The 15,567-nt window shown below is 35.9% G+C and overlaps 1 protein-coding gene across 2 annotated transcripts in view; it reads right to left on the bottom strand.

Annotated features, from left to right (window-relative positions):
* megf11 (multiple EGF-like-domains 11) overlaps positions 1 to 15,567 on the bottom strand; it is a 264,017-nt gene that overhangs the window by 97,509 nt on the left and 150,941 nt on the right. For both annotated transcript variants that reach the window (XM_021467800.3, XM_009293604.5), the window contains exons 7-10: positions 9,237 to 9,483; positions 5,808 to 5,928; positions 1,875 to 2,011; positions 719 to 931 (exon numbers count right to left, since the gene is read on the bottom strand). In XM_021467800.3, coding sequence (XP_021323475.1) covers positions 719 to 931; positions 1,875 to 2,011; positions 5,808 to 5,928; positions 9,237 to 9,483 — 718 coding nt within the window. The remainder of the gene's footprint in view (positions 1 to 718; positions 932 to 1,874; positions 2,012 to 5,807; positions 5,929 to 9,236; positions 9,484 to 15,567) is intronic.

Consider the following 15,567-nt stretch of genomic DNA (forward strand, 5'->3'; position numbering starts at 1 on the left):
ATAAATCCACAAATTGTCAGAAGATTATTAGTAGACCTTATACCCTATCCCCAGCTATATATCTTCTGAATTGTAAAACTGCTCTACACCTTAGTCATGGACTAGAATCTGTGTGACACCTTTGTATGTATCTAGCAAGAAAATGTATTGTTACGTTGAGGTCTTCTTTTAACATTCCTTCGGTCAAAACACACATGCATGTAAATCAGCCATTTTCTTACCCTTCGAAAACTTGTGGCATAAAATCATTAAATGCACAGGTAGTTGGAGTCAGTTGTGATCACACTTCAAAATAAATGTATTTCTCTTAAATAGGGATCAATATACTTGCAAATATGACCAAAAACATGTGCGAAGAGGTAGCTAGCACGTTACTATGAGCTATTAGATATGCCCATGCAATTTACACACGCACAAATGTGTACACTCTCTGTCTTTGCCAGTTATTGATTCAAAGTGAGGAGCTCTAACTGATGAAAATTTGCTCAAATATTGAGCTGCTAGGCATTACTAGTTAGTTTTAACTTGCCTAAATCTTGGCAATGACCACAGAATAAAGGGATGATCAGTCAATTGCAGTGCATTATGCTTAATGCATTAACAAGTGATAAATAATAAACCTTATTTTGAAGTGACTGTTTTGAAAAATTGTAACCCACCCCCAAAAAACAATCACCATCTCAATTGCAGTCTAATGACATGTGTTAGTGTGTCTCACCTGATTGTGTTGGTGGAATTACAGGGGCAGTATTTGTCACAGATGAGACCGTAAAGGCCTGGTGGACAGAATCTATCCTGGCAGTGGTGCCCTTTGAATCCCGTATCGCACAAACAAGCTCCATTGATGTGGTAACACTTTGCCCCATTCTGACAGTCACAATGGAGGGTGCACTGGGGTCCATAGGTGCCAACCGGACACTCTTCCTGGCACCTGCAAACATTTCACACACTTCAGAGAAAGAAGAAACCCCTCTATTTACCCATAAACCCCAATGAAACCACTAGCATACATTCTTAAAAGAAAAAAAGAGGCTGTCAAAATAGCACAAGCAGATTTAGTATAGTACAGAGCTTTTCTAATCTATGGGTCGAGGGTCAAAGCTCCGGGCATCTTCTGTGGTACCTCAGGTTCATCAGCCCCTTTGGCTTCACAGATGGGACGACAGCAAAACGCAGACTGCAGTCATTAATTACCGCGAATACAATTAGACCCGGGCTCATTCTCTCTGTTGAATAGCAAAGTGACTTAAGGAACAACGACTTCCACGAGATCTTCAATATACAATCCTGGCAGAACATCAATCTCCAGTGTCCAAAGAAGCCATTAGGAGACAGATAAATAGCTCAATTAAATTATAAAACGGACTAGGTATGTTTCATGTTGAAATTACACCGGTGTCGTTTGTATCAGGAGAGACGGGTGAAAGGAGGACGTGGGGTAAGGGAGGCGGCAGTACTAACGCAATCTGAGATTATTCCTGCTGGGCTAATTCACCTGTCACAGACTAAATGAATGAGGGCAATTTTGTTAAATATTAGAGGATAAGAAGTGTCTGTCCTGAAAGTGTTTTCATTCTGCAGACAATCACTTTACCGCGCTAATAAACCCTAAGCTGCGGCAGAAGACACTGGAAAATAAAGAGCAATTTCAATTGGACCCTAATAAAACTCTATTACTGGTAATTAATGGGCAGAAACTTAACAGACCAGTGCACACCTTGGAGTGGGATCAGTGGACATAATGTAAACACTGAGTTGTAAAAAAGCAATTAATCAATTATTCAGTACCTACATTTTGCATACATTGCATTTTGTGCCACTTTTTTTTTAAAGACACGAAAGAGTATCAATAACTGATCAGGGATCTGTTTAACCTGTGGCCGCTGTATCCCGCCATGCACTGACACTGTCCTGTGATGTGGTCACAGAGTCCTCCATTGCGGCATGAGCATTCCTTGCTGCAGTTGATCCCATATTTTCCAAACGGACATGGCTGGGCACACACAGAACCCTGTCGAGCAAGAAGAGTGGATCAAAATGTAACATCGGAGAATCATCTGAAATTCAATTACAGCAGGCGGTGAAGCTGTACTGAATTTAAAAATAAGATAACTTATAAGTTACTCCATCATTTGAAATCCAGTTATTTCTTTCAAAAGGACAACGGCTTATAGTTCATACAAAAATGAATGTTTGCTGTTTGTTTATTTACCTTTGGGCCATTAAAATACAGTTGCTGATGTATTTTCTTCAGCATTAAATTAAGGCAGATTTTAGCTGAAATGATGATTCATTCATTCATTTTTCTTTAGCTTAGTCTCTATTTCAGAGGTTGCCACAGTGGAATGACCCACCAACTATTCCAGATTTTTTTTTATGCAGCAGATGCCCTTCCAGCCGCAACTAATTACTTGAAAGCACCCATACACGCTCCTGTTCACACACACACGCTAATACACTACAACCTATTTGGTTTAATCAATTCAACTATAGTGCATGTCTTTGGAATGTGGGGGGAAACCGGAGAACCCAGAGGAAACCCATGCAAACACGATGAGAACATGCAAACTACACACAGAAATGGCAACTGGCCCAGTCGGGACTCGAACCAGCAACCTTCTTGCTGTGAGGGAACAGTGCTAGCCACTGATCAACCATGTCATTCAAAATCATGATTGGTAATACATTAAATTCAAGTCAGAGGAACGTTTGTTTCCTTTTGTAAGACCCAAATGTCATCAGGAGGCACCAAAAGGTGGTTTTTTGTTTGACTATCAAAGTGAAAGAAACCATTGATTTGAGTTTATGTATCCCCAAGCACCATGGTTTATTAATAGCTAATTTAATTAATAGCAATATAAATTTTTGGGTGAACTATCCAGCTTTTTTAATCTGCAGTTCTTTTATTTGTCTCTTTAAATGCTAGTTCCTTAAAGTCTGTTAGATTCAGATTAGCTTATATTTTTCTATTGTTTATCAGTAGCAAAAAAAGATATTTTGAAAGTGAATCCAGAACATGGGCCCTATAATACACCCGGCGCAATAAGGCGCAAGACATGTTTGGCACGAATTATTGGTATTTTCAGACCAGTGCAACCTTAATTTTTATATTTTGCACCTTGTTGTTTAAATAGCAAATCCATCTGCACCCCTTTGAGGATTCATGGGTGTGCTGGTCTAAAATAGAGGTGTGATAAGTTGCATTGTTGAAGCATTGCTATTTTAAAGAACTGGAATAGGTTTCTTCATTGACTATATAAAAGCAGGTCTTAATTCCAGCGTAGAGTGCTTTAGTTATGGTCCTTTGTGGGTTCAAATGCTTACACATTGTTAATACACACAGGATGTACAGCAATATACAAATATTTGTACATACGAAGAAAATTTAAGGATTAAAATGTTACAAAAAATATTATTTTCTACATAAATATAAAACCATGCTTCCATACCTTCTACATGAAGTTTGTTTTCCAGTTTATTTATATAATTTGTTTATATTATATATATAATATATATTATTTATACATTTTATTTAGTTTATTTATATATTATTATTAGTAGTAGTATAACTACTTATTATATGTTTATTTTTATTTGTTTTAATGAAAAAATAGTTTAGATTTTTCCACCTGTCAGGTTGTGGAGACATATACATGACTATATGGGGCACAAGAAAAGGATGTGTGTGGATATAACTCAATTTTTTGACCACACTTCTCTACACATCTATTCATTTGCTGGAAATTAGAAATTAATTTTGAAATAATTTTGAAACAAACCTTTGCACATAACAAACAAAATTAAATATGTAGGCTAATAGATGTCTTCAGTGGAGTGCGTACAATACTATCCTTACTTCCTTACTACACGAAAGTAAAGGAGTAAAGAGTACAAGTAAAGAGAAAGTAAAGAGGCCAAATGGAGGCCTCTTTATTCTTTATCCCCGCGCTGCAGATGGTCTGTTTTCTAGCTAGTGAAGAGATTAATTTTTCCTCTTAAAAAGTCTGCCATGTAAATAGCATGATACAACTGACTCTTAAAGAGAATGTGAGATGAGACTCTGATTGGTTTAATGCATGTTGTGCTCAAAACACATCCGTAACTCATAAAGAAAATAAGCACAACCCTGTTTGACCATGCGCCAGGCGCAGAACGTATTTTTCTGTCCTTAAAATAGCAAAAGTGGATTCATACATGCCCTTAATGCTTTTGCGTCATGCTCTTTAGATTTTGCGCCTAGATAGTTAAAATAGAGCCCCATATATTTCAGAACAATATGTTCTTTTTTTTAAAATCATCTGCTTAAAAATGTGTTATATAGTTTTTTTTTAATTTTAAAGCATTTAAACTTATGTTTTTACTCATTCATTGATTCATTCATTCATTTCCTTTCCACTAGTCCCTTTATTAATCCAGGGTCGCCACAGCGGAATGAACCGCCAACTTATCCAGCAAGTTTTTACGCAGCAGATGCCCTTCCAGCCGCAACCCATCTCTGGGAAACATCCATACACACTCATACACTACAGACAATTTAGCCTATGGACAATTTAGCCTACCCAATTCACCTGTACCGCATGTCTTTGGACTGTGGGGGAAACCAGAGCACCCGGAGGAAACCCACGCGAAGGCAGGGAGAACATTCAAACTCCACACAGAAACACCAACTGAGCCGAGGTTCAAACCAGCGACCCAGGGACCTTCTTGCTGTGAGGCGACAGCACTACCTATTGCGCCACTGCCTCGTCAGTCTTGTTTTCATTTGTATAATAAGATATAATATTATAATATTTATAATAATATAATATAATATAATATAATATAATATAATATAATATAATATAATATAATATAATATAATATAATATAATATAATATAATAATATTCAAAAAAAAAAAAAACAACCATTCAAAATAAAATCTTTTTTTTTCCCAGATTTGATCCAGCAAGACAGATTCCATGATTTTAAGTGAACATTTGATATACAGAATCATACATAAAGATCATACATGAAATAAATTATTCAACAGAACTATACAGAATCTCCACAGAAAAGAGATCTGTAGCAACTTCTGTCAGTTAAAGCTGAAAGATTTACATGTTCACAATCCATCCAGTCTTTGCTACTGTAACTTTAAGAACTTTAACCAAGGCTCTCAATCATTCAAGAGGCATTAATATGTACATTAAAGCACTCACAGATCTGATGTTAATACGATCACATTCTCCGAATAAAAATGTTCAATAAACAGTCTGAGCGAACAGTGGATGGAGCGCTGCTTTGTGAACATAACATACTGTTGCACATTAAACGATTTGAGAAGATGAAGGAAACTCGCGTTTGATATGTCCTCCTTATGAGTTTAAGATGATGCAAAAGAAGCAATAATGAGCCTCAGCAAACTTCAGACAATTGGCTTCCAAATAATACCTCCAGCTGCTCTGCGAGTCTCAGATCACTGCCATTTCTTCCCCTTACGTTTGTGCCAGTATCTACATTCAGATTCTCCTCCATTTGCCTCTTAAACCTGTTCACCTTCCCTCTATTCACTTAACCCTCCCTTTCTCTCTCTAATTACTCCCTCTTCTCTTCCTTTACTTCCTTTTTAAGCGTGACTCACCTCTTCCTTCTTTCAGTATCTTGCCCTTTTACTCTCCTTCACTCTCTGCCCCTCATTTCCTATCATCCGTCTTCTCATCTTCATTCCTCTCTGTTTCTTTTTCAATCTTTTATTCTCTCAGTCACTTTCCCTTTTGTCCCCTCACTTCTCCAACCCATAGGTTCCCCTTGAGCCCAGCATCTTACCGTCCATCCAGCCGGGCAGGAACACTCCCCAGTGATGTGATGGCAGGTTCCTCCGTTCTGACAGGGGCATCGCTGCTCACACTGTGGCCCGTGACTTCCAGAGGGACAGCGCTCTCCACAGCTGCCCGACCACAAGAGCGAAAACATGAAACCCAGGCAGTCATTGCAAAGGATTGCAACATAAAACACAAGAACGTTCAAAGACTTTAGAACAAATACTTAAAAAAAAAAAATCCAACCATATTATTTTAAGTACCCTCACAAGTACTTCACAGCGTTTCAACTATGCAACAATGAATACAGACAAAGAGTAAGTGCATCATATGTAGATTAGCACGAGAGACTGGAGGAAGAGCAATTTTCCAGTTAATTCTGAGTAGATAAATGAATTAAGCACAGAAGCATACACTGTATAAAATGATTTACTTTACATTTTTGATACAATTTTAATGGCTTTTTCATAATAATAACATGAACTAATGGTAAACAATGAGTTTGTTGTGCAATACATAATCCTTGTTAATGTTATGCATCTATTTACAGTAATAGTTTGTTTTGTTAATATTTACTTACTAATGTATTTGATAATGAAAAACACATTTACTGGTAACATTTTACTATAAAGTTGTATTAGATAGAATTAGTTAATGTTGACATGTTAAACAATAAACAATACATTACATTTAATACAGTATTTGATCATGTTAGTTAATGAAAATACTAACTCACGTTAACTCAGTGCATTAACTAATGTTCATTCATTCATTGTCTTTTTCGGCTTAGTCCCTTTATTAATCCAGGGTCGCCACAGCGGAATGAACCACCAACTTATCTAGCACATTTTTTTACGCAGCGGATGCCCTTCCAGCTGCAACCCATCTCTGGGAAACATCCCCACACACACTCTTTCACACTCATACACTATGGACAATTTAGCCTACCCAATTCACCTGTACCGCATGTCTTTGGACTGTGGGGGAAAACGGAGCACCCGGAGGAAACCCACGGGAACACGAGCCTCGAGCCTCGGCTTGGTCAGTTGGGGTTTCTGTGTGGAGTTTGCTTGTTCTCCCTGAACAAGCAAACTCCACACAGAAACCCCAACTGACCAAGCCGAGGCTCGAACCAGCGACCTTCTTGCTGGGAGGCGACAGCACTACCTACTGTACTACTGCGTCGCACCCATTGTATAATGTCAACAAGCATATATTAGTTCATGTTAGTAGATGCAACAACCAACATTAATCAACAAAAACTTATTGTAAAATGTGACCCAATTACTTTACCTGCTAACACTTTATTTTACTGTACAATTCATGCTACACTCACTGCTGCTTGTTCAAATATTAAAAATAAATCAGTTCTTGGGTTTTTTTGTGAGGGCAACTTAATTTTTTATGTTCAATCTACTTCAAAATTAAACACAACTAAGTTAACTTAATCGATTTGTGTTGGAACAACATGTAGGAATTGTGTGGAACCCAACACTTTTTACACTGTATTAACAAACCATTAGTTAAAGTGAAAGTTGACCCAAAATTGAACATGTACTCACCTTTAAGTGGTTCCAAACCTGTATGAGTTTCTTTACTATGCTGAACACAAAAGAAGATATTTTAAAGAAAGTTGAACACCTGTAACTACTGACTTACATAGTAGGAAAATGAATACAATGCAAGTCAGTGGTTACAGGTTTTCAGCTTTCTTCAAACTAAAAGAAAGAATCTCAAACAAGTCTTGAACAAGTAAAGGGTAAGTAAATTACAAGATTTTCAGTTTTAGTTCCCTTTATGGCTATTAACTTAATGAACTATCAATTAGTGACTTATTAATAGTGAGGTAGTAGTTGGGTTTAGGATGTAGGGATGCAGAATAAGATAATACAGTTAATATCTAAATATGAAGCAGGTAATACACCAGTGGTTATACCATACAAACTATAGTGTTACCCTAAATCTTTGTTAATGTCAAGTTAAAAATATAATATTGTGTTAGTCATTGCATTAGTTATCATTAGAGCCAGACAAAATCTGCAGACTTTTGAATTTTTGCTATTTCTGTGGGGAATTTTGCAAAAAATCTGCAGATTTATGCAGGAATTATTTTGGGAGTATCTTAACTAAAATCTTAACATATTAAATAAAAATAACAGCTTTTTAACTTTTATTTAATGGTTACAATGCATATTCATCTAGATCCCCTTATTTGGTAAACAAAGCAAGTCTCTCATATAATATATCTACTAAAAGAGAGAAAATATTACTTTACAAAGTGTATTGTAAATAAATCATATGAACATTTTCCATCATAGTCAATATTATTACAGAAATTAATTTAAAAACTGAATAAATATAAACTTACACACATTTACACAAGTAAATAAATAGACTCGATGGGCTAAAAATCAGCAGATTTCTGCGCACACAGATTCTGTGTGGGCCTTTATTATCATGAACAAATAATAAATAATCACTCGGGTTCATGCAATCTTCTAGAAAAAAAAGTTTTGGACACTGCAAAAAATATATTTTTGAGAACTTCCAAAAATAAGTACAACAATAAAGTTGAGTTAACTAGAATAATTAAGTTATGGGAACTAGAAAAATTAAGTTGCAATAATTAGAAAATGTAAATTGCACTAACTAAATAAAACAACTAAGGTGAATAACTAAAAAAGTAATGAAAACTCAAAAAATAAGTTTTCTAGTTAAGATAACTAAAAAACAAAGTTGTTGTAATCAAAAAAATAAGTTGCATTAACAATGAAAATTAAAGTTATTATAATAACTTAAAAAACTGAGTTGTGACTAAAAGTTTTTGTTTAAAAAACTAGAAATTATTGCAGTTTTATTAAATATTTTGTGTTTCAAAATAGTTTTTCTGTTTAGATTTAAAAGAGAAAAAGCAAACAAGTTGGACTAACGACAAAAAATTAAGTTATGATACGTTAAAAATGAGTTGGGTAATTAGAAAAATGTAACTAGAAAACTAGAAATTATTTTAGATTTTTAAAAATATTTTGTATTCCAATATATATATATATATATATATATATATATATATATATATATATATATATATATATATATATATATTTTTTTTTTTTTTTTTTTTTTTTTTGTTTTTTTTTTTTTTGTTAAAATTTATAAGAGAAAAAGCAAACAATGTAATACCAGGTTCCTATTAAGACAACACAAAAGGTCACAAAAGGTGATTGTGTGTTTTCTCTTTTTTCCTTGGCAATGATACTGCAAAGGTTGAAAGCCTTTTTTGTAGTCAAGAGGTGTATGGCTATACAGAAATTGACTTTCAAAAACAAACCTACCCTTTTCACAAGAGAAACAACTTGCCCTTGTCTCCTCTATATTACAGGAAAGACATATTAACCTTCATACAGTATTTCAATATTCTTTCATCTCCGGTACTCACATGGGGCCCATGTAGCCTGGTGCGCATATGCATTCCCCCGTCTCGTGGTGGCAGGTGGCACCGTTGAGGCATTGACACTGCAGCTGGCAGCCCTTGCCATAGTAGCCGGGCTCACACAGATCCTCACAGCGCCAGCCTTGGTAGCCGTCTGTGCAGACACAGGCCCCTGTGATGGGGTTACACAGGGCCCCATTCTTGCACTGACAACGGTTGCTGCAATGGGGGCCCCAGTAGCCACTTTCACAACCTGAAAAACAGAGAACAAACGATGCTTTTTTTTACACAGACTGACTAAAATGCCATCTTACTCCAGGATAAAACCTTTGGTGGTTGTGTTACATTTTTGACGCAGGTTGTGGACCGATGACCTGTAATCCTGGCAACTGCCAAGAAACAAGATTTGTGAAGTCATAGAATTTTTATTACAGAACATATGCTGAGGTATACAAGTTTGAGCAGTGTTCTGTCAATACAAGTGAATCCCACTGTGAGTTGGGATTAGCTGAAGCAGACTATTTACATCCCCTCATTTATTCCCTTTAAATTATCAACGACTTAATACCATGCTGAAAGCCAACACTATCAATAAAATGGGTGAAACTGCAAGGATCTAATCTTGCAAAAGCACCTAAAGTGGCCCAGAGATGCTATAAAAGACTGACACAGGCATTCTTGTGTTTACACCAAATTATAGCTAGCATAAATAGGGCCATAACCAGAAAAGACATACATTTTGTGTGTTTAAATTTTACATTTGCTTGGATATGTTCACACATTTGTTCAACTAAATGCTGAAAAACTCTTTGGACATTGATTTGCATCACAACACATTTTTATTTTATTATAATTTTAGTTTTATATGTTAAATCAAATAAATCCAGCACTTGGTATGACAATGGGATAAATAAAAAAAATGTTTTAAAAATTCATTTTTCCCCACGAATTAAAGTTTTTAAAAAACTTGCACTTGGAAATACTTTTTCAAAACTTTGCATTTTAGTTTTTTCCAAGTTTCCATTTTAATTTTTGTTCGTCTTTTAAACCAAAACTTTTAAATGCTAGATTACATTTCATAAAAAAAACAAATAAAAAAAAAAACACGAAACTGTGTCTGTTTTAATCCTAAACTTCAATCTGTTTTTGTGTTTGAAAGAAGCCTCTTAATATGCTAATGAAATATATACAGTGCTCAGCATAAATAAGCACACCCCTCACAAATCTTTTAAATTCATATTTTTATAGAAAGCTATACAATATTATATTTGTGCATACACACTGTAGCCAAATCAGAAGCTTATCTAAAAATTATCTTGAAATTTTGTAGGTTGAAATTTTTTTTATATTTTGCTTGAATTTAATTGTATTTTCTTTATATTCATAATATGTTTGGTGACTAAAATATTATTTTAATAAATATATCTGTTTAATAAATCTGTTTTGTTTGAATGCACCAAAATACATGGCCTAAATTGAGAAATGGATAAAAATAGTCATTTTTAACAGTGTAAGCTCAAAACTACAGTAAAAGTCAAATATTATTGGACTCTCATATTAACCTCAAATCACTGTTTTCCACTTAAAATGTTTCAAAATTAAAATAATATTTAAGATGGTAAAGCTGAATTTTTAACAACATTACCCGTGTCTGCAGTGGCACGTCTCATCATAAATCATTCTAATATGCTAATTTAAGGCTTAATAAACATGTATTATTAATTTTAAAGTCAGAAACAGTTACCCAAAAACAATAATGATTATCTTTAGTTTCTTTTATAGACAGACTTCTTTGAATCAGAAAATCTGTCAGAAAATCTTTGACAGTATTAATTTTGTGTTTAAGCATAAGTAACATTTAATTGAAAAAGAAATCTTGATTATTTAGTAAAATATATGATGTTACACATTTTAATGCATCTTTGCTTAATAAATGTATAAATAATAAAAAATTTAAAAATACTCAAACCTTTGAATTTACATGTAAATTTGAATAATTTGTTTCTATGCACTACTTTTAAGATTTAAAAATATTTTAACATTAAGAAAAACAAAACATTTAAAGTGTACTATTATATAAAATATTTTAAAAACAGATTTTTGTTTCCGTTTTTTGACCCATTAGTTGGTGGTGTCACTTTAAAAGGAAATACTAAGCCATTGTTTTTTTTTTCAATTCAATTCAATTCATCTTTATTTCTATAGCGCTTTTACAATGTAGATTGTGTCAAAAAAGCTTAACATAGAAATTCTCATAAATTGAAACTGTTAGTCCAATTTTCAGAGTTAACGTCGAAATTAGTTCAGTTCAGTGTGTTTAATTTTCACTGCTGAAAGTCCAAAACACTGCAGAGCAAATCCATGAAATGCTGGAGACTGGAGAAGGCTGGACATCCATCACGGAAAAGCTTCAGGTGTGAGTAGGTCACCGGCAGAGGTACAGGCTGGCCCACAAGATCAATGCGGAGCCTTGTTTGTCACTGGGTCTTTCAGGAATCAGTCTCATGCATTCCACCCTTCTATGACCGCCACAACATCTGCTCAGGATACGACCTGGTCCAGGGTTATGGAGACCTCTAGAAGTTCTTTATGGTTGGCACCACTATATGGTTGTCAAGTACTATACACTTTTGCCTGTAGACTGAACATGTAAGACTCAAAGTCATGGCATCACTGTTTTCTGTCTTTACAAAAACGTACATTTTAAAACCAGTTTCAAACTTTTCATTTTAGCCTGTTGTCCTGTAAATAAATACACATTCAGTTTTTTGTTAAAAATAGTGTTGCATTTCTTTCAAAAACTCCTTACCAATACCAAAACTTTTAAATGCACTTGTCAGTTTAGTCATTTAGAAGCTAGTTTCATCCAAAGCAACATATTAAAAGGAACATACACTTGTACCCACAAACCAGCATAAGCCACTAGGGGTTTGGCTAAACTCTGAAGTCTGTTTTAAAAGTGGATACAGGGCTAATGAATACTGTGTGCTGTGAGACAGCATCGTCCGCCGTCTATGCCAGACAAACATGAGGCGGATGATCAGCACTTGCAGAAGACAGCCTGGCACAGAGGGGGGTCGCGCACCATCCAGCCGCCGTGGCCAGTCTTTCCCAGGAGGTGCCACGTAGGCCGCATTAAGTAGCTCACAGAGGGCAGGAGGCACGTTATTGATTTGAGTAAATCTACCGCGGATGAGTTCTCCTGTCGGTTGAGCTCTCGCACCACACAAATGACCAGGGCACATTAAAGGGAAGAAACCTGCGGGAGGTCAGCGAAGATGGATGAGCCGCTCATCGTCTACTCCGCTCACAGTCAATCAGCACTCATCACGCTCCTCTCGGTTCACCCACGCTGATGAGTGAGAGAAAAAAGTGCAGAAAAACACAACACATCCACTGTTTGCCTGTCCCCCGCCGGCCCCCGGACCTCGTCAACTCCCCATCAGCCCCAAAGTGAGCGCTTCACTTCCAAAGAAGCCTCATACTGGGACGCAAACCGTTCAGCACGGCAAATCCACTCTGCGTTGGCTCTGAGTCCGCGCGGCCTCTTCATCTGCAGCCATTCTGAAACACTGCGGAGGAGGACAAATAAAGTGGAAATCTAGACAGAGCTTAATTTGCAGAAGCCCTTTTCTCTGCTGCTCAGAAGCAGCACAAACTGTTGCCATTGAAGCCTCAAAGCCTCTTTTCCCCCCACTGAGAGACGCCTCAGCACATTTTCTTCTCCTAAAGCCCATTATCTTGGTCCGTTTCTTCTGCGTTTAGTTTCCGACTTGCTGCAGACAGTCTCTCACTGCGGGCCCTCTGACAGCATTTAGCCGTGATTAAAGAGTCAGAGATCATCTGGTGCTACAGGCGAGGCTGTAAAACACACAGTCTTATTCCTATTTCTGTGCGTTTAAAGCATCTGAAGGATGAGCGTGAGTCTAATCAGAGCCGAGATGAAGGAATCAGGGACTCCTTTGGGGCGATGGACATTGTGTGTGGGCAGAGATTCAACGGTAAGCAAGCACACCAAACTGTCGACCTGCGATGGGACCCCTATTAAAAGCACTCAGCATTGCACAAACAGGCCAATCAAAGGGTGTGTTTGGGGAGGCAACCCGTGCTCTTCTTCACAACAACAACAAGCTGCAAGCGTGCGTTTGTGTACTGTACTTTGATAAGAAGAAAAATGTAACAGCCTGATTTGATGGGATGGTTAGAAAAGATCTCAGCGACATGAACAATCCTGTGAGGATCCGTAATGCTTCTACTTAAAGGTGCAATAGATGATTGTCTTCAAAAACAATTTAAAAATGTAATTGAAAGGCTCTTCACATCCTGATCGCAAACATTCAATTAGGTGGTAAACGTGTTTATGTTCATTTTAATATTCTGTGGAAGGTGGACTAAGTAAAGTTCAACCAATCAAAACATTCGGTCTGAACATTACCATAGGCCAGGGCTATTCAATTAGTTTGTCATGGGGGCCAGTTTAGGAAAAGCATCCCAAATGAGGGGCTGGAGAAATATGACTTGCAATATAAGTGATGACACCACAGCAACATAAGAGCCCATTTGCTGTATTTTTGCTCCTTAAGACACTGACATTGGCTGTTTCTACATTAAAACTTTAATATGTTGTATTTTGAAACTACATCACATCACTGCATCGCACAATGTGGCTTTTTTACAAACACATTCAAATGTTGTATTTCAAAGCACAACAAAAGCAGTGCATTGCTTAAGCAGGCTTCTTCTACATTCAAACACATTCATATGTTATGTTTTAAACTGTGTGACAATTAGGGATGCAATATTTATAGATTTTGGTAGTACAATTATAGTCTGAAGAATATTCATGGTTTCATGGTTATCACCAGTATTATGCATTTATTAGATTCAAAATACTACTCGTTTAGAAAATCGCATGAAAACTGCTTTTGTTTTGAAGTGTTTATTGCAACTTAGTAACCAAATACAGTACAAAATATTAATAAAAACAAACAATAGTCCATTTCTCTTTTTGGACTTTTTTGGAAAAGCAAATAAATAAATAAATAATTGAAAAAGTTTTGATTTAAACACGAGGATAACTTTAATGTATGACACAACAATGAATAAAAATAAGAATAAATAAAAAAATAGTATTTGTCTAATGTCATTTTAAGCTATATATTAGCTAAGAAAGGTGAAAGTGAAAAGTAAAAATACCCGCCATTATTACATCAGTATCTGACCTTATTGAAACCATGGCTGAAACCCAGACAGACAGTCAGGCAGCGTAATACAGAGAGTGGACCAATGCATATTAAATGATCGGTAATTAAAATGCAAAAAAAGAAAAATAGAATAAATATATTTTATATTAGACACACATCTGATGTTTGTATTTGCACCAGCTCCACGTCCACAACTTCACGCATTGGGTTAAATTAGGTTTTACACTCTACGCGTATAGTCCATAACTTCCACTGTATCTATTCAGCTGAGGGAATGAAACCAACTGTGTGACGTCAGACACAGCGACATTCTAAAAGCTTTAGTAAAACATGTAATTTTCTGCTAAATGGTTACATCAAGTTTGTCATTTATATTTTCATTAAAGTGGAAATCCAATGTACAAATATAAGATAACTTGACTGAGTGCTTCATTTCCCCCTTAAAATAGGATAGGAAATAGGAAATGAAATGTAGGGCACAATTCAAATGATGTAGAGCGTAAGGTGAAGTGCGGTTTTCTCCACCCACTGAATTTATTGATAGGAGCGAATTAACATACCTTCATATTAATGTATATAAACATGTTCACAGAACAAGATTTGCAAGGAAACTGGGATTAAAAGATCCGTTCCAACTCTGTGATCAGCTGCCCCTCAAGAACAGGTTTTACAAGTTTAAAACATTAAAAAATTAATGTTTAAAAGTAAGGAATGTAAAACCGTTGTAATTCATAACCGCTAGACTCACCACAGCCACATAATGTAAGTATAGATGTACATGTGTGTATACTAGGGTTGGGCATCTAAGCTATAATGCCGATTCGATACGCATCTCGATACAAAGAATATGATCCGATATATTAGCAATACATTTGTGACATATTGCGATGCAACACGATACGATTCACACCCATATCACGATACAATGCGATAATTCAGCACTAACTTATTAGATCAAGTTTATGAGATGATGTAAGAAAGGATGCTGTGCCATTGAATGAGTTTGATTATTTATTAACCAAGTAAAACCAAGACTTTTTTACAAACTGGCTTTTCTCTCAGAGCCAGAGTGTCAGTTTACAGTAGAGGGCCATTTTAGAACCTATAGCACATATTATTTAAGTATTTTCAAG

This window comes from Danio rerio, chromosome 18 (assembly GCF_049306965.1).
Source record: "Danio rerio strain Tuebingen ecotype United States chromosome 18, GRCz12tu, whole genome shotgun sequence".
Classification (NCBI taxonomy): domain Eukaryota; kingdom Metazoa; phylum Chordata; class Actinopteri; order Cypriniformes; family Danionidae; genus Danio; species Danio rerio.